Genomic DNA, 23,747 nt, shown 5'->3' on the forward strand with positions numbered 1-23,747 from the left:
AAACAAGAGTAAATCTTATTCTTAGAATAACTCGTCAGTTAATCGAGAGTAAATCAATTTTACGTTTTACCAACTACAATTCTAAGAATAGTGGGCCTATTCGGGAATTGTTACTATACCGCCGTTTCGCACGGAATAACGGAGCTATTCCTAGAATAAAGTAATGGCGTCTGTCAGTCCAACATCTGATTTCTGTCATTTCATAAATATTTATTCTGTTTTAATTTCAAGTCAACGCAATGCACTAAATGATTATTAATAGTCTGAATGCAACGTTTAAACGAAAAAAGATAAAACCACACGACAAAACTTGACAATTCCCTCAAACAAACAAGAAATAAAAATAATACGTTTGACAGCTGGATATCTTACACAACAGCTACTTTTTCACACTAAAATACGGCAAAATCGAGTTGACTATTTGTATGCTCTTACACTATGCCGTTGAACAACAACATTTATTTGCCGGATTTTATTTTTGTTCACCATTCACTCTGCTATTCGCGTATTGTTATTCCTAGCGCAAGTATACGTGGAAAAACGACTATGAATTTACTCGAGATTAAAATCATGGAATAGGTTATTCCTCGTATAGTTACTCGAGTTTAAATTTAAGTTTGGTCGAATCCGCCCTAAGTGTTTAAGTTAAGTAATTAATAAATAATCTCAAATATATTAAGTGTTTAATCTATGCCATATACAATCAGGCAAAATTCTACATAGGTTACGAATTTACGAATCAAACAAAAAAACTTTTTGTTTTGTTGTGGCGTGTTGAAATAAATTTAGGTTCCTTCGTGTTAATCATTAACTTGATATTTTTGTCCAAAATCTAATTAATAATGAATGTATGCAGAACTTGTCTTGCGGACAAAACTGACAAGGACATATTTAATGTAAAGATGAATAAAGAGTTTAAAAACAAAACTTTTGTTGACATGATGATATTTTGTCTGGATATAATGGTAAATATTGAAGTTAACCTTGATTTATACTGTCGCTTTTAATAAACTGGCTGCCTAATAAATTTTAAAAAATAATTCTGTCAACATGAACCACAAAAATTATAGTTTACTTTTATGAGATCTCTTTTTTCAGGTTGTTAAAAATCCAACCATTACAACAAAACTTTGTGCAAAATGCTACAGAAAAATATTATCATTTCATAAATTTAAATCGCTGGCCATAGAAAATGATATTTATTTAGAAAGTCAGTGTACATCTGCCAAGCACCAGATTCCACTCAATAACAATGAGAATGAGATTGGGCCCACACAACAGTTTAGTATACAAATGGTTGACTGTCTCTCTCCTGAAATGAACAACAAAGATATAATATTCAGAGAACAAGTCAAGACAGAAATGGTATCGGCTCATGATGCAGAAAATGACAGTATCGAGTTAGGAAAATCAGAGCCTCCAGAGTTAGAGTCTGATGATGAATACTTGAGTGTAATTAAAACAATTAAAATGGAGTATGGTATGGATGGTAAAGATGCTAAGATCAAACGTAAAAATGGTTGGTATGTTAAACAACATAATTTTGAATAAATAAATAAAGTTCTAAACACTAAGAGGTTGAATGGTTTCTGATTACACATGATTGCACTGTAAATTATTTCAGTGAATATTTTAAGTGCTGAAAAAAAAACAGGTTAAAGATATAGTTAGTCTAATTTTAAACTATTTTTTACAGCTACTGAAAGAAAATCAAATTCCAAAAAGATAGATAATCCAAAAAATAATTTAAAAATGATGTGCGAGGAATGCGGAATTACTGTAAAAGATTTAAAAGAGCATATGAGACAACATCTTCCTCCAGACGAGAGACCAAGAGTCAATTGTCACCTTTGTGAGGAAACTTTTTCATCGGCCAATTCAAAATACAAACATGTGAGACGTAAACATATGAACATCAAACAGAATTGTAAAATCTGTAATAAGGGTAAGCATAGACTTAGAATTCTTTTTCCTCTTATTCTAAAGTAGATTTAAAATTAATAAGCACTGGTTTTGTGCGTTATACTCAAAATTAAGGTACCATTATTGGTAGTTGACTATTTTATCAAATTTTGTGATATGCTTTTTAAAGGACAAACTGCCATATATAAAAAAAATCTAAATTACCTATTTAAAGGAACATTTAAAAAAATATACAAAATCAACTGGCTACTTGAACTTTAGCATTGCTGGATTTCATATTTTTAACAATGATTCTTCCATGTGGTGTCCATCTAGGGGTGTTCAAAATTCCCCCTGCTACCGGCGGGAAGTCCGGAAACTGTAACGGCCCCGTCTTTTTATTGCGGCTCCTGCCGGGCCCCGCCTTCGCAGGCTGGGACGGGGAAGGATCTTCTGGTTTTTGGGCCTTCCAGTAGTTGGTGCCCTTGCAGGAGTGGCTTTGGTGCCACTGTTATCTGGGGCTACCTTGCGGGGAAAGCGGCAGGACGTGTCGCGCCTGATTTTGGTCCGCCATAGGTTTTCACGGCCTTTGCAGTCCTGCCAGGTGCCAGTACCGAAGGTCTATGTTTCACCTCATGAGCGAGGGACAGTCTCGCGCGCTCCACAGTGGAGCTCCTCGCCTCCAGCATGACGAGCCGTCGCCTCAGCTCCTCGACTACGTTGGAGTTCTCAGCTTCGGGCAGAAGAGGGACAGGGGCTGAGCTGCGTTGCCGCTCGACAAGATCGGCAACCATCGTTCGTATCTCGGCCATGTCGACGCGTTACTATCCATTCTCCGCCCGAAGCCGACCGTTTTCGGCCGAAATCTGTTCGAACCGGGCGTGCAGCAAGTCTGGCTCTTGCCGCAAGTCCACCGTCTCAGCTGTTTGTAGTGCGGTCCACAACTTCCTTCGTTTTTTCCTCCAAGGAGGCCGCCGCAGCCTTCATCGCCGATACATAAGTGCCCTTCAGACCCGCACCCGATTTGGCCGCAATTGTAGAGACGATCTTGCCGACTACATTGAATGTGCGGAGGGGGTCAGAGGGGACCTACCTCCATCAGGAATCGCGCGTTCAACCTCTCCTATTTGTCATATTCGTTTGAGTCACGGCAGGCGGCCCTGGACTGCACCGAGGAGGCAGCAGCCATATGAAGCCTTTTCACGATCCATGGCGGGCGGCGCCGCAGCAACCGCCGGCCCCTCCGCCATCGCCATTTACTTGGCGCTAGCAGGCTCTCCCTTCGATGAGTCGGACGGAGCGGAGGACGCCGGCTGTCGAGCCGACTTCCGCTTCCGCCGAGTCCGCTGTCGTGTGCTGTCCACAAACAGCGCCGGCGTCTCCCGCCCACTGGACGCATCGCCTCTCGAGGAGCTTCGCGCCGAGCGCAGCGAGAGAAGGCTGTCGCACCTCCAGTAGCACGGGGGGAACTCTGTCCCTTACGCGACCCGTGCTGTCGCCTCCTTCTTCGTGGCAGTGTTTTCCCCCTCCAGAAACGGTGGGGCAGCGTGCAGCCGATCGCTCGACTGCACGGAGGGATTCTATTGATAAAAAAAAACTGCGAGCAATCACTTGTCCCGATCAAAACCTCAAACCTGGACTTTGCATCACAGATGTCGAGCCACTTAAACAGTCCTATAATAATAATGTTTTCATATAATTTTCAGCTGTCGCAAACCTGAAAGCGCACATATTAGTGGTGCACAATACGGAATCACTGCCGTTTGAATGTATAGCATGCGGACGCGGGTTCATATCGAAGTCGCGCCTTGACGTTCATATGGCGGTGCACACCAAGGATCGCCCTCATAAATGCTCATTTTGCATTAAACGGTTTAGGACTAAGATTTGCATGCAGCTACACGAGTAAGAACTATTTGCTATTTTTTGCTTTTTTGAGTTGGGGCTTAAACAGGCCAGGATGATATTATCACCTTAAATTGATATTGAGGTATTAAATTGATATTAAAGACCTCTTATGAGTCCGCGCGGCTAGGTACCACCACCCTGCCTATTTCTGCTGTGAAGCAGTAATGCGTTTCGGTTTGAAGGGTGGGGCAGCCGTTGTAACTATACTGAGATCTTAGAACTTATATGTCAAGGTGGGTGGCGCATTTACGTCATAGATGTGTAGATGCTCCAGTAACCACTTAACACCAGGTGGGCTGAGAGCTCGTCGACTCATTTAAGCAATAAAAAATAAAAAAGAAGTTGTTTTTTATATGTGTTCAATGCTCAGAACATTGGAGAAAATCCTACGTTGGACTATGTTAGTATCGTTTAAAATAAATGTGTGAAAGTAATAAGTCTTCGAGATGCTCTGTTGATGTCCGGACACCCTTTGGTCTAACTCATTATTCTTTCAGGCGACAAGTCCACAAAAAGGAGAAGAATCATCTCTGTCAGTTCTGTTCGAAAACTTTTTTCAAAAAATATCACTTACAAGTGCATATAAGGTAAATAAATATAACCGACACGTATTATGTATTGATTGTGTTATTATATCGTTTCTATAGAACAGTATTGGTTACGAGTTTAAGGCCCTTGAATAAATAATAAATAAATACTAATAATAAATAAATAAATATTTACTAACAATCACGCCACGTTTACTGGTCCCGTGATAAGTTCGTAAAGAACTTGTGTTACAGGTACCAGATAACGGATATAAATGTAAGATTTTTATTATACACATACATACATTTTAATATACATCCATAACCCTGGAAAAGACATTTATATTTATCATACAAATATCTTCCCTTGGCGGGATTCGAACCCGCGACCCCCTTGTGTAGTGACCATGTCACTTACCACTACACCAGACGGCCGTTATAACCTAAAATCTACCTAGTATTGAAAATTTAGTTAAATTATTAACAAATTATTACAAATTATGTTAATTAACAAAACGACAAGTTAAAAACCACTGCGAAGGGACAGATTGAATATCGCTTGCGACTAGTTATGGTACTCTGTGTTGTACTAAGCGCTGCTGTTTGTGGTCGATGAAGCGCTGAATGCGCAGAACTATCGCAACTGCGATCATAGTTTACATAATTTACAAGTTTTTTTTTATTGCTTAGATGGGTGGACGAGCTCACAGCCCACCTGATGTTAAGTGGTTACTGGAGCCCATAGACAACTACAACGTAAATGCTCCACCCACATCGAGATATAAGTTCTAAGGTCTCAGTATAGTTACAACGGCTACCCCACCCTTCGAACCGTAACGCATTACTGCTTCACGGCGGAAATAGGCTGGGTGGTGGCACCTACCCGTGCGGACTCACAAGAGGTCCTACCACCAGTGAAGTTCCGGCATACAGACCATCGGTCTACCGAGCAATATCAGCCGCTCGGTTGAAGATCTTCCTTTCTCCGTTATTTCCAAAGTCTCTCAATCGTGAGCATTATTGCTTGTTTTCGTTTTGAAGAACGATTCTCTTGCGGTCGCGGTCCATACGTTAATTCTTTTGTTTTGTTGTTCTTGTTTAATTGTTGTGTTTCTTGTTAGTTCTTGTGTGTTTGTTTGTTGGCAGAACTCACACGAAGGAGAAACCGTACGAATGCAGCGAGTGCGGCAAGTGGTTCAGCTCGAAGAACGTGCTGAAGAACCACAAGCTCATACACGAGGACGTGAAGAGATTCGCGTGCACGCTCTGCGATATGTCGTTCATTAGAAACGGGTTAGTGCTGGATGTTTTTTTTTTGTTATCTAATGATTTCACAGGACTTACAGCCCGCTGAGTTTCTCGCCGGATCTTCTCAGTGAGTCGCGTTTCCGATCCGGTGGTAGATTCTGCGAAGCACGGCTCTTGCTAGGGCCAGTGTAGGCAACACTCCGGTTTGAGCCCCGTGAGCTCACCTGCACGTTAGGGTGAACCTGAAATAGCCTCTCAAGGCTATCAGCATAGGTAGGAAGAAAAAAGAAGACTAACACATTTGTGTTATACTTGCAAGGAAATAATCTCTCGATCTATTTAAAGGTATAGAAAAATCCTAGATTTCTTAGACAGGCTTATTACAAAAACGATATTTTAAATTACAATCCCAATCAAAATATATATTTGCAAATTTTGCGGGTTTAATTTTACTACACGATTATACCCTTAATCGACATATCGCAATAGTCTATACAGAGGTCAGCGGCTAAGATGGGTGAGCCAGTTCACGGCCCGCCTGATGTTAAGTAGTCACCGAAGCCCATAGACATCAACAATGTAAATGCCGCCACTTGCCTTGAGACGAGTTCTAAGTCTTATTTTATAAATTTTGGATTGAATTTTCTTTTATACATTCGTTTTAAACGATATTCAGTTTTTTACATTCTCTTTTACGATATTAGCAGCACGCATTCTGTCAATGTCATGGTCAAACGCCAAAAGGTTACATTAGAAAATCATAAAAAAATTTAATAATATGGTAGTTATTTATTCTTAAATTTCCTAATTTGGTGCGCAATTTTCTTAATAGTTTTTTTGTTAACTACCTTCTCCTGACAATAACAAACGTAGTAAAAAAAAAAATTTAATTTGTGGCCGGCGTTCTGATGTTACGCGCGTACATAAAGTACACAGATTCATTTTTATATATAAGATTATTATTTTTCCTTGCAACGTGACCGGAAATCTCGAAAATCCTACTTAGGCAAACGCTGGAGAATCTCGTGAAGACTTTAGCTCTATGGGTGTGATATTATATGTGGCGCAGGTACCTGCATGCGCACATGCTGTCCCACAAGAAAGAGAAACGCTTCGAGTGTCAGTACTGCGGGGCGAAGTTCCACCGCTCCGACCACAGGAGGCGCCACGAGCACACCGTGCACCGCCGACACCTCGACAACGCTCACGACACACCCTTCACGGCCATATAATAGCAAAGGGGACTTTTTGGCGGGAACGCGAGGAGTGAAGTTGTGTGATTTGTTTTATTTTATCTATTTAATGTTTCTTCAGGTTTAATTAAGTGTAATAACGGTGGTTTATTAACTGTTTAATATCTGTGTGAAAGTGCACAAATGTAGGAAAATGAAATTAAACAAATTCAAACATTAGTTAAATAACTATAAAATATATTTCTTTTTATTTTTTTATTGCCTAGATGTGTGGACGAGCTCACAGCCCACCTGGTGTTAACTGGTTACTGGAACCCATAGACATCTACAACGTAAATGCGCCACACACCTTGAGATATAAGTTCTAAGGTCTCAGTATAGTTACAACGGCTGCCCCACCCTTCAAACCGAAACGCATTACTGCTTCACGGCAGAAATAGGCGGGGCGGTGGTACCTACCCGTGCGGACTCACAAGAGGTCCCACCACCAGTAAAAAAAGACCAAATAGATTAATAAACACTAATTTTCTTCGATTTTATTTATGTTTATGACCATAATAAAAATAGTTTTATACAATCAAAATACTTAGGATAATTTTCGCTTCGAATTTGTTCAACTGTCTGGGGCATTTACCGTTTCCTGCGCGGCATATATAGCGCTACCGGTCGCCAATGCAATGTAGGCGTTGATGTCAGAGGAATACGATCGAATGTCCCACTACGAATCGACATATCTACTAATTTTCAAGCAAAAAATATGAATATAGAGAAATATGAATAGACGCATCTGTCGACAAACTCATACGACACAGGAAAGCCACATTTTTGTTTATAATTCAATAGAAAATAGTTTTCAGCTTAAGGAAGTGTGTTGAGGCAATAAGAACATTGTGCTCAATCAATACCATTGTTATATATTTAATTAGACATTAAATGTATTATTTATTGGTAATTCCGAAATGCACGTATCTTGTTAATTTTTGGTGAAGGTTTGGAGAGTGTCAGTGAGTACATTATTATTAATATTTAAAAAAAAATGTATTGTATAAATAAAAGAAATTGTTGAGTAAAAAAGTTTATTTTTATTCCACGTTAAATACAATCCAAATTAAAAAACACACACACACACAAGTACATAATTAAAAACTCAGATAATGTGAATTCAATATCTGTAAAGACAAACCTTTTAAACTTTGTAGAGTTGTATGTTGACGATTGTTTCATAATGTCGAGATCAGTGTGCTTAGTGCGAGTTTTTTTAACGTTCTCGATAGCGTAAAAGTTAACTTAAATTTGCATGAAAAGCGCCCCTAGCGGCAAACGAACTAGCACTAAGGACACAAAAACGAAGCCGACTATACCTTTGACATCAACGATAACTTTTAATTTTCGGTAGGCAGCGGCTTGGTTATGCCCCTGGCATTGCCGAAGTCCATGGACGACGGTAACCACTCACCATCAGGTGGACCGTGTGCTCGTCTGCCTACACGGGCAATAAAAGAAAACCTCTCATTATAATTATTGTTTTTTTTTTCTTGTAGCCAGGCACATGATTATGACATCATTTATCTATAATTAAATAGGCAGCTAAGTACTCATTTTTCTATTTATTGAGATAATTTATGTTTATCTAAAGAAGCATTAATTATTATAGTCATCTTTCAATCGATAGGCACACGAACACTATTTAATAAATAAATACATTTTATATGAGTCGACTATTATCAAAGCCGGCAATGTGACTTTTGGACAATTATTGGTAAATTAGAAAAACGAATTATTGACTTTGTATTCCATTGGCAGTCACAAAACTCTTCTGAACGACATCTTAGATAAATAACAGGTTAAGTTAATACTTTATTTAATGCAGGTTTTGAACCGTATTCTTTGAAGGAGACGATTATATTCAAATCAATCTATATCGACATATCAATAACATTTTTTTGTCCAAATGCACAGATTGCCACCTTTGATAATAGACGAGTCATATATAGGTTCACAAAAACTCAGAACGAATAACATTTAAAAAAAAAGAACGCTTTTCGTCTTCTGCTTCTAATTTCGGCACATACTACTTCGGCTTACAAATGAAACTCAAGTCAAAATCGTTAGATGGTGTTATGCCAAACCCAACCCCACAAGTGCAACAACTGCACAAAGTTAAAATCGATCTGGAATTATAGGAAGGCATACGTTATAAACATGCAGACATATCTATAAAAATAAAAAATCAATTTCCACATGAACGCCCATTAGCCGCCATTAGCACCCCTTGAGAATGGTTCAAACGATTTAGCTGGGTTTTTTTCTGCATTGTACCTTATCCCTTAAGGACAAGGTTTTTTAAAAATATAAATCCACCGAAAAAAAATCATGCATTTAATAATGACAAACAATTAAAACGTCACACATTTTTTGTAGGTATATAAATAATACTCACAAGAAATATAAATATGCATAAATAATTTTTTTTATTCTAAATATTATGGACACAATGGTTTTTCCGCGACGTTCTCGGCATTCTCCTCGTCGATACATAGACAAGCTCCGTCCTCGGGTAGGCCCGCTGAATTTTCGGGCGCGTTAATATTCAACATATTCAAAATTCCTTCGAACGTGTAGTTCAATTGTGGGAATTCCGTGTTCATAGTTTCCATGACTTGTTTTAGTTGTTCATTTACCGCCCTGGCTTGCGTGTATTCCGCTGTGACGGTCGATTTCGATTTTTTGACGCGAAACGATTGACGTTTGACAGCCGTCGCTAATTCGTTGCCGAGACGCTGGCTCCTAATAACACGTTCTAGAAGCTGTTAGAGAAAATACAATATTACAAGAATAGAATATAAACTCGTACTACTCTTAAAGAGAACTATAATTTTATCAAAATACATATCGACGCTTGAAAGGCAAATGTGACTAAGCGACAATAACTGCTTTATACATAAATGATAGGCAATAAGCATATTCGATGCGCAAAAAATATATATTTCTAGATCTATTAAAATCATTTCAATCCTACAACTACTAGCTAGATTCTACTAAAGCTAGATTCGTTAAAATAAATTTTGTTTTCAGGTATTTCAACTTTAAATTAGCCTACTGTAAAGTTCACGCATTGTCGCTTAGTCACGTTTGCCTTTCAAGCGTGTCGATATGTTTGATGCTTCTAAATGTCGTGTTTGATTGTGTGATAGATTTGTCAATAATCGCATAGGTATTAAGAGTAAAACTTTGTTATTCGTACAGTGATTGACTGATACAGTTCGGAAAATGATCTGTCAACACTACCTACTTATACATATTAACGACATAGTGGTAAATAGTGTGGTGGTAATGTGATGATATAGATAGATTGGATTCCATACACTATAATCTTATGATTTTAAATGAACACTATATGTTTAAAACTAACAATCAGAACTATCTTGTGTAAGAAAAACGATATTTACTTTGTAATGAAATTTTGAAAAAAAAATCTTCAGCTATTTGAATGGATTAAACTTAATTGAAGTTCAATTAAATACATCGGACTGTTGATGCTAATACCAAATAAAACGGACCTTTAATTATAAAGATAAATATCTGGTATTAAGCGAAATGTCTCTTAAAATAAATAACTTTTAACCCCATATTTATGCCAACAGTACAGACAGTTGGAAATTGGGGCAGGATACGTTCGAGGCTTAGGACATGGAAGCACAGTCACCAAAGATTATAATGACTGTGTCTAAGGATGACCGAAGTCAAATGAACTTACAACTGGTGGTAGGACCTTTTGTGAGTTCGCACGGGTAGGTACCACCGCCCTGCCTATTTCTGCCGTGAAGCAATAATGCGTTTCGGTTTGAAGGGTGGGGCAGCCGTTGTAACTATACTGAGACCTTAGAACTTATATCTCAAGGTGAGTGGCCCATTTACGTTGTAGATGTCTATGGGCTCCAGTAACCACTTAACAGCAGGTGGGCTGTGAGCTCGTCCACCCACCTGAGCAATAAAAAAAAAGCAACAATACTATTGATATACTATACCCATGACTTCTGTCGCTCAGTGTCCTGACACTCCTGGATGAGTGAAGCGACTTGCTCCTCCAGCTGCGAGTTCATTGCGCTCGTTTCAAACACTTCCCGATCTAAGCGCTCTTGTTCCTTTTCCAGATTTTCTAAATGACTTTTCGCATCAGCTAAATCCTAATCAAATCATATTCTTTTGAGTTCGTGCGTCTACCACCCCGACAATAAACGCGATAATGAAATTTGTGAACTACGGTAGATGTAATTTAATAAATTGTCAAATCATTAATTGTAAACGTCATTTAATAAATTTTACAATTCGTATAGTTTTTGTTATGTTGTTATTATTTCAGAATAAGTTATGGGTCCTGGCAAAACGTGACGCAAAATTATATAATCAAACTTTTTAAATGGAATTAATGATTTTTTTCCTACCTATGCTGATAGCCTTGAGAGGCTATTTCAGCTTCACCCCAATGTGTGAGCTTACGGGACTCAAACCGGAAGTGTTGCTAACACTGGCCCTAGTAAGAGCAGTGATTCGGGATAGAGGCACCCGTCACGTGCGGACGTGCTCATCGTCCACTCGATCGCCCGGTCTTTGTTCGCCCGGCTTTTGTTAGCCCGGCCATTGTTCGCGCGGCCTGTGTTTGTGGTACATCTGCCGACTAAGTGCTCTTTCTGGAAGTTTTTATTTGTTTTGTTTCCTTTTGTTGTTTCTGTGTTCGTGGTACATCTGCCGACAAAGTGGTTTCCTGCAAGTATTTATTTGTTTTGTTTCTTTTCGTAATTTCTGTTTTGTTGTGCTTTTTCTTTGTCCTGTAGTAATCGCGCCGCATTGCCACCTGTGTTCAATAGAACCGCTCAGGTCCGAGAAGTTGGGGCCTCGCCGCAAGGCGAGTGTTTTCAAGACCCGGGGCCGCCCCACCTGGGTACTCAGCGATCATGGACGCTGTATTCGCGGAATTCCTCCGACTTCGCCACCCACAGCTCGCCTCGGAGTTTTTGGCCTTCAAGGCCAATCACACTGCGAGCCCTCTCGAGGACTCCGCCGCGCTCGCTGCTCCTGCGTCGCCTGTACCTGCGTGCAGAGCTTCTGCATTGAGCACCGCAGCCTCTGTCGTGCCTGCCGCTCCCGTGTCGCCTATACTGGCGAGAAAAGCTGCTGCGTCGTCCGCCGTGACCATCGTTTCAGCTGAGCGATCATCCGCGGCCTCCGTCGCGCCCTCTAAAACACCTACACTTGCTCGTAGGTCGCCTGCACCCGCCTCCTCGTGCTCCGACTCTGACTCGGACATGGAGGTCGACCTCGCCCCCGCCTCATCGACGGATGGATTCACCCTGGTACAGAAGGGTAAGAAGCGTGCCGCGGAGTCTCGAGCTCCCGCGGCCGCTAAAATTAGCAAAGCCGTGAACGCGTCGCGCCCCCGCCCTCAGACTCCCGTTGCGCCCCCAGCCCGTGCCACTCCGTCGCCGCGTCCGGTGGCACAAAATAAAACCCAGACCCCTCCCCCGGTTATCCTTCAGGAGAAGGCAGCTTGGGATCGAGTTTGCCTGGCCCTTAAGGCCAAAAATATAAATTTCACGAATGCCCGTAACCTCGCGAACGGCATTCAAATTAAGGTTCAAACACCCGACGACCATAGGGCCCTCTCTTCTTACCTCCGTAAGGAGCGTATAAGTTTCCATACGTATACGCTCCAGGAGGAGCGCGAACTCCGCGTTGTAATACGCGGAATCCCTAAAGAGTTAGATGTAGAGCTCGTAAAAGCCGACCTGTTAGAACAAGGCCTACCAGTGAATTCTGTGCACCGTATGCACACCGGTCGCGGTAGGGAGCCATATAATATGGTTCTAGTCGCTCTCCAGCCTACCCCCGAGGGTAAGAAAATCTTTAACACACAGACCGTCTGTAGGCTCTCTGGTATCGCTGTCGAAGCCCCCCATAAAAAAGGCACTCCTAGCCAGTGCCATAACTGTCAATTGTACGGGCACTCTTCCCGTAACTGTCACGCGCGCCCCCGATGTGTTAAGTGTTTGGGCGATCACGCCACGGCCCTCTGCGCTCGCGACCAAAAAACCGCGACGGAACCGCCTAGCTGCGTCCTGTGTCGAACACAGGGTCACCCCGCGAATTACCGTGGTTGCCCCCGAGCCCCTAAAATAAATCGCCGCGTCGCCCGCCAAAACCGCCTCCGAGCTTCCGGCCCAGACATCAAAGCCTCGGCACCCTCTGCGTCGCAGGCTAAGCCAGCGTTCGTTCCGGCGGCGGTGCCCAGTGTCTCGGCCTGGGCAAAACCGCTGCCGTACACGAACACGGCTACAACTCCCTCCTCCGCGATTCGTCCCGCCCCCGCGACTCGTCCCTCTCCCGCGACTTGCCCTCCGACCGCGTCCGACAATCTCGCTTTAGCGATCGACTTCTTTCAGTCGATCAACTTTGAGCGCGTTAACGCTTTGGGCGACGCCATTCGCGCTGCCTCCACTGCACAACACTTTATCGCCGTTGTGCAGGAATACGCCGACGTATACGCGTCATTAAATACGTACGTCCTCCCCTCACTCCGCCGGTAATCAATGGCGTATATAAGTAGAATAAAGCCCCTATCCGTAACGATAGGATTTTTTAACGCTTACGGTCTCGCAAATCAACGTGATCAGGTTTCTGACTTTTTGCGTGACCACCAAATTGATATCTTTTTAGTGCAGGAGACCCTACTTAAGCCCGCGCGCCGTGACCCTAAAATCGCGAACTATAACATGGTCAGGAACGACAGGCTCTCTGCCCGTGGTGGTGGTACCGTCATTTACTATAGAAGAGCCCTGCATTGCGTCCCGCTCGATCCTCCCGCGCTCGCTAATATCGAAGCATCAGTGTGCCGAATCTCACTGACGGGACACGCGCCGATCGTTATCGCGTCCGTTTATCTTCCACCGGATAAGATCGTTCTAAGCAGTGGTATCGAGGCGCTGCTCGGTATGGGGAGCTCTGTCATTCTGGCGGGCGACCTAAATTGTAAACACATCAGGTGGAACTCACACACCACAACCCCGAATGGCAGGCGGCTTGACGCGTTAGTCGATGATCTCGCCTTCGATATCGTCGCTCCGCTAACCCCGACTCACTACCCGCTAAATATCGCGCATCGCCCGGATATACTCGACATAGCGTTATTAAAAAACGTAACTCTGCGCTTACACTCGATCGAAGTAGTTTCAGAGTTAGATTCAGACCACCGTCCCGTCGTTATGAAGCTCGGTCGCGCTCCCGATTCCGTTCCCGTCACGAGGACTGTGGTGGATTGGCACACGCTGGGCATCAGCCTGGCTGAATCTGATCCACCATCGCTCCCGTTTAACCCGGACTCTATCCCGTCTCCTCAGGATACCGCTGAAGCCATAGACATCTTAACGTCACACATCACCTCGACATTAGATAGGTCATCGAAACAAGTTGTAGCGGAGGACTTCCTTCACCGCTTCAAATTGTCCGACGATATTAGGGAACTCCTTAGAGCTAAGAACGCCTCGATACGCGCCTACGACAGGTATCCTACCGCGGAAAATCGTATTCGAATGCGTGCCCTACAACGCGACGTAAAGTCTCGCATCGCCGAAGTCCGAGATGCCAGATGGTCTGATTTCTTAGAAGGACTCGCGCCCTCCCAAAGGTCTTACTACCGCTTAGCTCGTACTCTCAAATCGGATACGGTAGTAACTATGCCCCCCCTCGTAGGCCCCTCAGGCCGACTCGCGGCGTTCGATGATGACGAAAAAGCAGAGCTGCTGGCCGATACATTGCAAACCCAGTGCACGCCCAGCACTCAATCCGTGGACCCTGTTCATGTAGAATTAGTAGACAGTGAGGTAGAACGCAGAGCCTCCTTGCCACCCTCTGATGCGTTACCACCCGTCACCCCGATGGAAGTTAAAGACTTGATCAAAGACCTACGTCCTCGCAAGGCTCCCGGTTCCGACGGTATATCCAACCGCGTTATTAAACTTCTACCCGTCCAACTCATCGTGATGTTGGCATCTATTTTCAATGCCGCTATGGCGAACTGTATCTTTCCCGCGGTGTGGAAAGAAGCGGACGTTATCGGCATACATAAACCCGGTAAACCAAAAAATCATCCGACGAGCTACCGCCCGATTAGCCTCCTCATGTCTCTAGGCAAACTGTATGAGCGTCTGCTCTACAAACGCCTCAGAGACTTCGTCTCATCCAAGGGCATTCTTATCGATGAACAATTCGGATTCCGTACAAATCACTCATGCGTTCAACAGGTGCACCGCCTCACGGAGCACATTCTTGTGGGGCTTAATCGACCAAAACCGTTATACACGGGAGCTCTCTTCTTCGACGTCGCAAAAGCGTTCGACAAAGTCTGGCACAATGGTTTGATTTTCAAACTATTCAACATGGGCGTGCCGGATAGTCTCGTGCTCATCATACGGGACTTCTTGTCGAACCGCTCTTTTCGATATCGAGTCGAGGGAACCCGCTCCTCCCCACGACCTCTCACAGCTGGAGTCCCGCAAGGCTCTGTCCTCTCACCCCTCCTATTTAGCTTATTCGTCAACGATATTCCCCGGTCGCCGCCGACCCATTTAGCTTTATTCGCCGACGACACGACTGTTTACTATTCTAGTAGAAATAAGTCCCTAATCGCGAAGAAGCTTCAGAGCGCAGCCCTAGCCCTAGGACAGTGGTTCCGAAAATGGCGCATAGACATCAACCCAGCGAAAAGTACTGCGGTGCTATTTCAGAGGGGAAGCTCCACACGGATTTCCTCCCGGATTAGGAGGAGGAATCTCACACCCCCGATTACTCTCTTTAGACAACCCATACCCTGGGCCAGGAAGGTCAAGTACCTGGGCGTTACCCTGGATGCATCGATGACATTCCGCCCGCATATAAAATCAGTCCGTGACCGTGCCGCGTTTATTCTCGGTAGACTCTACCCCATGATCTGTAAGCGGAGTAAAATGTCCCTTCGGAACAAGGTGACACTTTACAAAACTTGCATAAGGCCCGTCATGACTTACGCGAGTGTGGTGTTCGCTCACGCGGCCCGCACACACATAGACACCCTCCAATCCCTACAATCCCGCTTTTGCAGGTTAGCTGTCGGGGCTCCGTGGTTCGTGAGGAACGTTGACCTACACGACGACCTGGGCCTCGAATCAATTCGGAAATACATGAAGTCAGCGTCGGAACGATACTTCGATAAGGCTATGCGTCATGATAATCGCCTTATCGTTGCCGCCGCTGACTACTCCCCGAATCCTGATCATGCAGGAGCCAGTCACCGTCGACGCCCTAGACACGTCCTTACGGATCCATCAGATCCAATAACCTTTGCATTAGATGCCTTCAGCTCTAATACTAGGGGCAGGCTTAGGGACCCCGGTAACCGTACTCGTCGAACTCGACAAAGAGGTCGACGTGCAACCTAACCCATGCATCAGCCCGCTGAGTTTCTCGCCGGATCTTCTCAGCGGGTCGCGATTCCGATCCGGTAGTAGATTCATTCGCGAAACAATTGCTCTTGAGTTGTTAGGTCTCCTTCGGAGGCGCTCGGGCAGTTGTTAGCAAATCCCACCCCTCTTGGCTGAGCCTTTGCTCGCCCACCTGTCCTGGTGAAACTGGAAAGGCCTTCGGGCCACCAGTAAACTTTCAATCATAAAAAAAAAAAAAAAAAAAAAAAGCAGTGATTCGCAGAATCTACCACCAGATCGGAAACGCGACCCTCTGAGAAAATCCGGCAAGAAACTCAGTGAGCTAAATTAATGATAAGTGACGGTGTGGGCACATGTATTTACACGCAAACCGTGCACTTGTTTACGATACTTCGAAAACTCGATTGTAATGCTTCAACCCGGAACACGGTAGTGTTTTGAGAGCAAATAGAGACAGGGTGGTCGGACTTATTTGTGCGGATCACAATACAGGGTGTTGTATCGACCACTTGATATATAATTACGCCAAATAAAATTTGCATGTTCTCATCTTCACACGATGCTATTTCTTTAGCGTGGAAGCTAATCATGAACGCATGTTAAGTACGTATTTCATTACACTTTTACCACATAATCTTTAAATTTAAATGAGGGAATAATATAAATTTCGTTATGAATAAAATTTCAATCGACATAAAACAGTGCAATTTTTTTCGAAATATACCTTCGTAACTCTAGCGACATCGGCTCTAGCCAGTCTCAGCTTGTGTCGGTAGACAGACTGCGAGGTGTGTCCAGAGTGTCCGTGCGCCTTCTCAACGGCGGCGGCGGCGCGACACTTCTCCATGGCGGTGTCGCGTCGCGTCACGTACAGCGCTAGATCATCCGCCAACTTCTCGCTGGTCCGACGAAGGTGCTCTCGACGAACCTTTGCCCGAGAGCACGACTTTTTTTTTCCCTCCCTATACTGATAGCCTTGAGAGGCTATTTCTGTTTCACCTTGACGTGTAGGTGAGCTCACGGGGCTCAACACGGGAGTGTTGCTAACACTGGCCCTAGCAAGAGCAGTGCTTCTCAGAATCTACCACCGGATCGGAAACGCAAGCCACCGAGAAGATCCGGCGAGAAACTCAGTGGGCTGTGTCTATGGGTTAATTTACTCGTCGAGCTCTTCGTTGCATGCGACGGGTTCGGCGAGGATGGTGACCGGGAGACCACGACATTACATATTCAAACAATATATCTTTGTAACTCAAGTGACAGAAGGACCGATAATGAGATGATGCATAAAATAAAGGACATAATTAAAACTATTGTTTTTTGTCATTAGATTATCTCCAACTATTATAATAATTATTCATATAATTATTCAGTTATTCCTTCACCGTGGAAGTCAATCGTGAACATTTGTTAAGTACGTATTCCATTAGAAAGATTGGTACCCGCCTGCGGGATTCGAACACCGTTGCATCGCTAGATACAAATGCACCGGACGTCTTATCCTTTAAGTAACGACGACTTTCATTCATCATAACAATTGTTGTTGTCACCAAGCAGTTTCAAATGAAAATAAAACTAGTTTTAATTATGCTTAAGACTCGTGATAGTTGAAAAAAATACTACAAAGAAGAATTCAAACATTACAAAATAACCCCGGAGGATGATACCATCACCTTGCTCAACTCAGTCGTTCAAACCAGTTTCAAGGGTGGGAGAGCTGTTGTACACAGTATATGTCAATGGATTCCAGTAACGATCCGACACCAGCATAGCTGATCCCCTTGTCTTTAGCTAGATTTTGTTTACATCTAACCTCCATTCGGTGTATTTCGTTTTTCATTTGTCCTATCTCGCCGGCGGCTGATTTGGCGGCTTGCATGTTCTTCTTCAGTTCGACGGCTAAAATGCCCTGTCAATCAGAAAGCTGTGAACGAAGCCACTATCCGCTGTGACTGAACAGACTCTAAAATAAAGTTATTTAGAAGAAAATTCAAATAACACGAATTTTGTTAGTATAAATTAAACAGCTCAAAATTGTGTTCCATCTTATTTAAAAATGGATTTCCATCGATAATATTATCAAATACAGGTAAATAGAGATGAGTCGGATTTATTAGAACAGATCCGAGTATTAGGTATTTTACGAGATTAGGCTGCACCTAATCCCATTTTGTCAATGTGTATAATCCACCTGTTCCACCTAATCTTCGTATTCTTAAAACATAAAATCGAATGTTCAGCACACGCTCCCACCTATTCCTGCGCTGTCTCACTCACTTACACGTTGCAACGTATCTCATAATCCCTAAATGCCTAAGCCTAATCATTCCAATAATGATCCAACGATCACATTAATCAAATCCTAGTAACGAACTTGAGATTAGGAATAGGCAGATTGAGATTGCTTGTTAAGTAAAGTATTGGCTGTGAATGAGATTAGGAATTTGGATTGGATTAGGTGTTTCTTAAGATTAAGAACAGGTGGACCTGTTATCTGAGTAACCGAGTACGACCCACCGCTACAGGCAAAGCTTGTTCGCTATTTTTGATGGTTGATTTATTTTGCTTTGTCAAAAGTTTTTCCTCCTATGGGCAGTGAGCGACTAAACATAGGAATTCATGGTTTTTGCTACAACACGAGAAAGCGCCCCCTGGTAACGGATACTTTGCCATCAAAGCCAAAGGAACTTTCTGGACTGCACTCTGCTCAAACTTGCCTAAGCCTTCCTCTTTGCAGTCCCGATTGACCAATACTTCCTTTTTTACCGCCAAAATGAAGATAGACTGACAATTTTTGATGGGTTTGTCTTACATAGACGCGTGACCAAACGTACTTGTTGAAAGTTTGGCGACTGACTGGTAGCACCCGTGCCTTTATTTCTAAAATAGTGCAATCATTCACATATTTGTTTTTATGAATTATTATTTATTATTATTAATTATCGTCTCGTAGCATGTATTATTAAAGCAAACATTTTTTATAGCACCAAATTGAAGATCGCGGACAACATAATAAACATTTTCAAATATAATACACAAACTTACTTTCCTCTGCCAGACCAAAGCCTCCCTCTGTACGCGGTCGAGCTCTTGAGTCAAGTTCATCTTCTCCTTGTCCATCGCATCAATATCTTCTTCCAGTTGAATTATTTCTGCCTCCGCGTCCTACGATCATTCCATTTGTACTAACCAACGTCGTGACAGTTCGAGCATTTGCTCGAACAAATATCTAAGAAAACACTCCCATGCACGCACGCACACACAAACTCACGCACACATGAACGCACACACACATGCACGCACGCACACATGCACGCACGCACACATACATGCACGTACACATACACGCACGCACGCACACATACACCCATGCACACATGTACGCACACATACACGCACGCACACATACACGCACGCACACATACACGCACGCACACATACACGCACGCACGCACGCACGCACAATACACAATGTCAGTCACCTTCAAATTAGCAGAATACTCGTGTGTAACAGAGAGGTTACTCTTCTGCGCCGTATCGTTTCGTTCGTTCGCCTCCTTCCTCGTCCTCTCCAGCACTTCGAGCCTCCCTCGCAACTCTCGCAGCGATCTCTCGACTTTACCGCGCTCTTGTTGAACCGTGTCGCGCTCCGCCTGTATCCGCATAATCTTCTGCTCACATATTTGAATCTCTGTTAGTTGGAAAGACAGAAATTCCGATAATTACTTGAGTATTTTTTTTATATAGGTACTAGTCGTGCTCTAAAGTTTTTGCAATTAAATTATTTTTTCTTTTTATGTTCTTTAGCATAATGTTTAGATGTTTATTGAAAAACTTTAGTCGTGCGCGATTACGTAAGCATCAGTTTACAGTTCGGAAACATTAGATATTATGAAACTAATAAGCCCAAGATTAAACTTTAAAAGCAGGTTTTAATTTAATCTGTCCTTCGTCTTGCTTTTTTTATTATTGCTCTTGTAGGCAATAGTAGACGACCATACAGCCCACCTGATGTAGGCAAATGAGCATACGGCCCACGTGATGGTGATTGATAATAACCATCGCCCATGGACTTCAGCAATACCAGGGCTAGAGCGAAACTGCTGCCAGTGTGCTTAGTGCGAGTTTTTTAGCGTTCGCGATAGCGTAAAAGTTAGCTCATATTGGTATGTAATGGGATTGTTTGCGTACGTTTGCCGCTAGGGGCGCTGTTCCAACTACTGGAATGGGATCGTTTGCGTACGTTTGCCGCTAGGGGCGCTGTTCCAACTACTGGAATGGGATCGTTTGCGTACGTTTGCCACTAGGGGCGCTGTTCCAACTACTGGAATGGGATCGTTTGCGTACGTTTGCTGCTAGGGGCGCTGTTCCAACTACTGGAATGGGATCGTTTGCGTACGTTTGCTGCTAGGGGCGCTGTTCCAACTACTGGAATGGGATCGTTTGCGTACGTTTGCCGCTAGGGGCGCTGTTCCAACTACTGGAATGGGATCGTTTGCGTACGTTTGCCGCTAGGGGCGCTGTTCCAACTACTGGAATGGGATCGTTTGCGTACGTTTGCCGCTAGGGGCGCTGTTCCAACTGCATACAAAAATGGCTTAACTTTTACGCTATAGAGAACGTTAAGAAACTCGCACTAAGCACACCGTTGTTCTATACATCTATATATCTTACGTTTGTTAATCAAGTTGATGTCCGTGGCCATCTTGTGGTGTTGCTCGGTCAGTTTGACGACGTGTCCCTGCAGACGAAGCCACTCGTGCTGCATCCCTTCGGTTCGTTCACGCAATTCTTTGATCTGCAGCTCCAACTCTTCGATGCGACGCTCTTGCGGCGATTTCAACTGTTCAAAACGTTGTACACAAACATCTAATTATATTAAACTAGCGACCCGCCCTCGCTTCGCTTCGGAAACATGAAATTTTATTATTGATTATTTACGACATCACATTAGAAACCTCATAAAAAACAGTATTTCTCCATTATTTAATGGATGTTATTATGCATATAAACCTTCCTCTTCAATCACTCTATCTGTTAAAAAAAACCGCATCATAATCCGTTGCGTAGTTTTAAAGATTTAAGCATACATAGGGATATAGGGACAGAGAAAGCGACTTTGTTTTATACTATGTAGTGATATCTAATTATATATCTAACAAATATTTTGAAGTCGTCATGGCCTAAAGGATAAGTCGTTCAGTGCGTTCGTGTTGAGCGATGCACCGGTGTTCGAATCCCACAGGTGGGTACCAATTTTTCCAATGAAATACGTACTCAGCAAATGTTCACGATTGACTTCCACGTTGAAGGAATAACATCGTGTAATAAAAATCAACATGGCTCTGTACCTACTCACATCAAAAATTTCCTTCAAAGCCGTGTACTTCTTCATCACGATATCCAGTTCCCGTTGCTTCCTGACGATGACCATCGCCTTCTGATCGTACTTCTCTTGAAGCTCTTCCAGCTCCTTCTCTTTCGCTTTCACTTGAGCGAGTGTTTCGTCCATTACCTGCTGATTCTTTGCTTGCCTGTTGCGATAGATTTCGAGGTCCATCATCATCTTCGCGTGTTGGTTCTCCATTGTGGTTAGAGATATTTCCTGTGATAGCCACTTGTATTAACCAAACCATAGTAGTACGTGATTGTGTTTGAATTCTTAATGGACATCAGCGAAACAACAACTAATATGGACAGTTTTAATATTAAAAGTATTTTTAGTCTGATCGTTTGCTAAACAGCAAAGGATTATGTAAATGACAAAACCACGTGTTTTGTTTTTTTTTAATTAACTGCACTGTTTAAGTAACTAAGACCTATTTTTTCTAGATTTAATAATTGTGATATTATTTGTACTCGCTACAATGATTAAATATTTTAAAAACCATTTTGATCATATACATTCTTTTAAAAGCCCAAGCTCTGAATTTCTTTTGACTAATCTCAGTGATCAACAGTTTTAAAGTCACAAGTGATTGAAAACGTCTTCAAACGCCAAGCTATAATCATAAACTAATGATTCCGAAATGTTTTAATTACAGAGCGAAATCATTCAAATGATAGAAATAATTTTTTTTTAACTTAAAACTAATTTTACTTTTAGTCCAACAGTCAAATCTTCTACGTTAAAGAGATCCACATTAATTACTTTACCTGTTTCCTGGATAGCTCCCTCATCTTCTTGATACCGTTCGCCATTGATTCAACTGCTTTATCATTCAATAAACACTCTTGTAGATTCGCTAATATATCATTTTCCAGTTTGAGTTTGAGCTCGTTTTTACGATCGTAATCTTTCTCCGAACTCTTCAAAATGTTTCGCATCGTTTGATTTTCCTGAAAATGTAAACCACACTGAGTAAAGTAAATATTGCCACTGACAATTTCCCTATCATTTAATGTAAGACAGATTTCTAAAATATTCGTGTCGGGTCATACATACATGCGCCACAATATTTCTAAGTCGTAAGACTTAAATGATTCTATAAAAATTGAAATTTATATACTAAATTTATATTTGATTAGTTCAATCAAGCAGCCGCTTACGATTTGCGCAATATAAAACTTACAGACTTAATCATTTCCTGATCTCTCTCTGTCATCTCTATAGCTTCAGTTAGTTCTGCAATTTGAGTTTCCAAATTAACCCGTTTCATGTCTTCAGTGTCAACTACAAATGAAAATGAATGGTTCAATATTATTAATATTTTTTTCCTTACTAAGCAATTTCATACGCGTCCCGAAATTGAGATATTTTTTTCTATCAACTTAAAGGACTTAACTTAAGGTTTCTATAAACATCACTCATGTACACAACACATCACAGATGAATGGAGATTTCACGCAAATTGCTTAAATGCAGTTATGGAGATAAGTGTAAACAAGTTTAGAACCAAACTGGTTGTCGAGATATATGTTTGAACAAATGCAGAACCAAACCAAAAAAACCCTATAGCGAAACTATTTTTTTTTTATTGCCCTTGTAGGCAGACGAGCATACGGCCCACCTGATGGTGAATGGTTACCGTCGCCCATGGACTTCAGCAATGCCAGGGGGAGAGATAAGCCGCTGCCTATCGTTTAATTCTCTCCACAAGCCTCGTTTGAAGAAGGACATGTCATAGCGCTCGGGAAACACCGTGGAGGGGAGCTCATTCCATAGCCGGATGGTACGTGGCAAAAAAGACCTCTGGAAATAAATTCACCGTTGGGTAATGTTTATGGTTCAAAAAGAAACTTGATTGCATCATTTCCTATTTTAGATCCCTCACCGAGCCAAAATATCTCTCCAACAACTCACATAATTTAACAGCCCGATCCAAATCATACTGCAGCTTGTCCTTGTTCATGGCGATTTCTTTTCCTTTGTTCATCTCCTCCATTGCAAGTTTCTTTGTAATCTCCAAATTGTTCAGTAACGTGCGATAGTTTTCTTGAAGTGTTCTAAAAAGGTAACACCATTATTTTACCCTCCCCAAACTAGAATTTGAGGA

General features: G+C 42.5%; 2 protein-coding genes across 2 annotated transcripts in view; one reads left to right on the forward strand and one right to left on the reverse strand.

The window, feature by feature from the left end:
• On the forward strand, positions 1 to 7,852 carry LOC101741334 (zinc finger protein 1 homolog). Its single transcript, XM_062673284.1, has 7 exons — positions 1 to 965; positions 1,099 to 1,519; positions 1,697 to 1,945; positions 3,609 to 3,807; positions 4,308 to 4,397; positions 5,484 to 5,630; positions 6,655 to 7,852. Exons 1-7 carry the CDS (start codon positions 843 to 845, stop codon positions 6,815 to 6,817), a joined length of 1,392 nt encoding a protein of 463 aa, XP_062529268.1. The 5' UTR covers positions 1 to 842; the 3' UTR covers positions 6,818 to 7,852.
• LOC101741192 (CAP-Gly domain-containing linker protein 1) overlaps positions 7,838 to 23,747 on the reverse strand; it is a 23,501-nt gene continuing 7,591 nt past the window's right edge. The window contains exons 9-19 of the mRNA XM_038016658.2: positions 23,555 to 23,697; positions 22,824 to 22,924; positions 22,408 to 22,590; positions 21,611 to 21,856; positions 20,926 to 21,094; positions 19,734 to 19,942; positions 19,297 to 19,416; positions 18,065 to 18,160; positions 16,976 to 17,179; positions 10,807 to 10,965; positions 7,838 to 9,585 (exon numbers count right to left, since the gene is read on the reverse strand). Of these exons, the coding sequence (XP_037872586.1) occupies positions 9,262 to 9,585; positions 10,807 to 10,965; positions 16,976 to 17,179; positions 18,065 to 18,160; positions 19,297 to 19,416; positions 19,734 to 19,942; positions 20,926 to 21,094; positions 21,611 to 21,856; positions 22,408 to 22,590; positions 22,824 to 22,924; positions 23,555 to 23,697 (1,954 nt within the window). The 3' untranslated portion in view covers positions 7,838 to 9,261. The remainder of the gene's footprint in view (positions 9,586 to 10,806; positions 10,966 to 16,975; positions 17,180 to 18,064; positions 18,161 to 19,296; positions 19,417 to 19,733; positions 19,943 to 20,925; positions 21,095 to 21,610; positions 21,857 to 22,407; positions 22,591 to 22,823; positions 22,925 to 23,554; positions 23,698 to 23,747) is intronic.

Source organism: Bombyx mori, chromosome 17 (genome assembly GCF_030269925.1).
Source record: "Bombyx mori chromosome 17, ASM3026992v2".
NCBI lineage: Eukaryota > Metazoa > Arthropoda > Insecta > Lepidoptera > Bombycidae > Bombyx > Bombyx mori.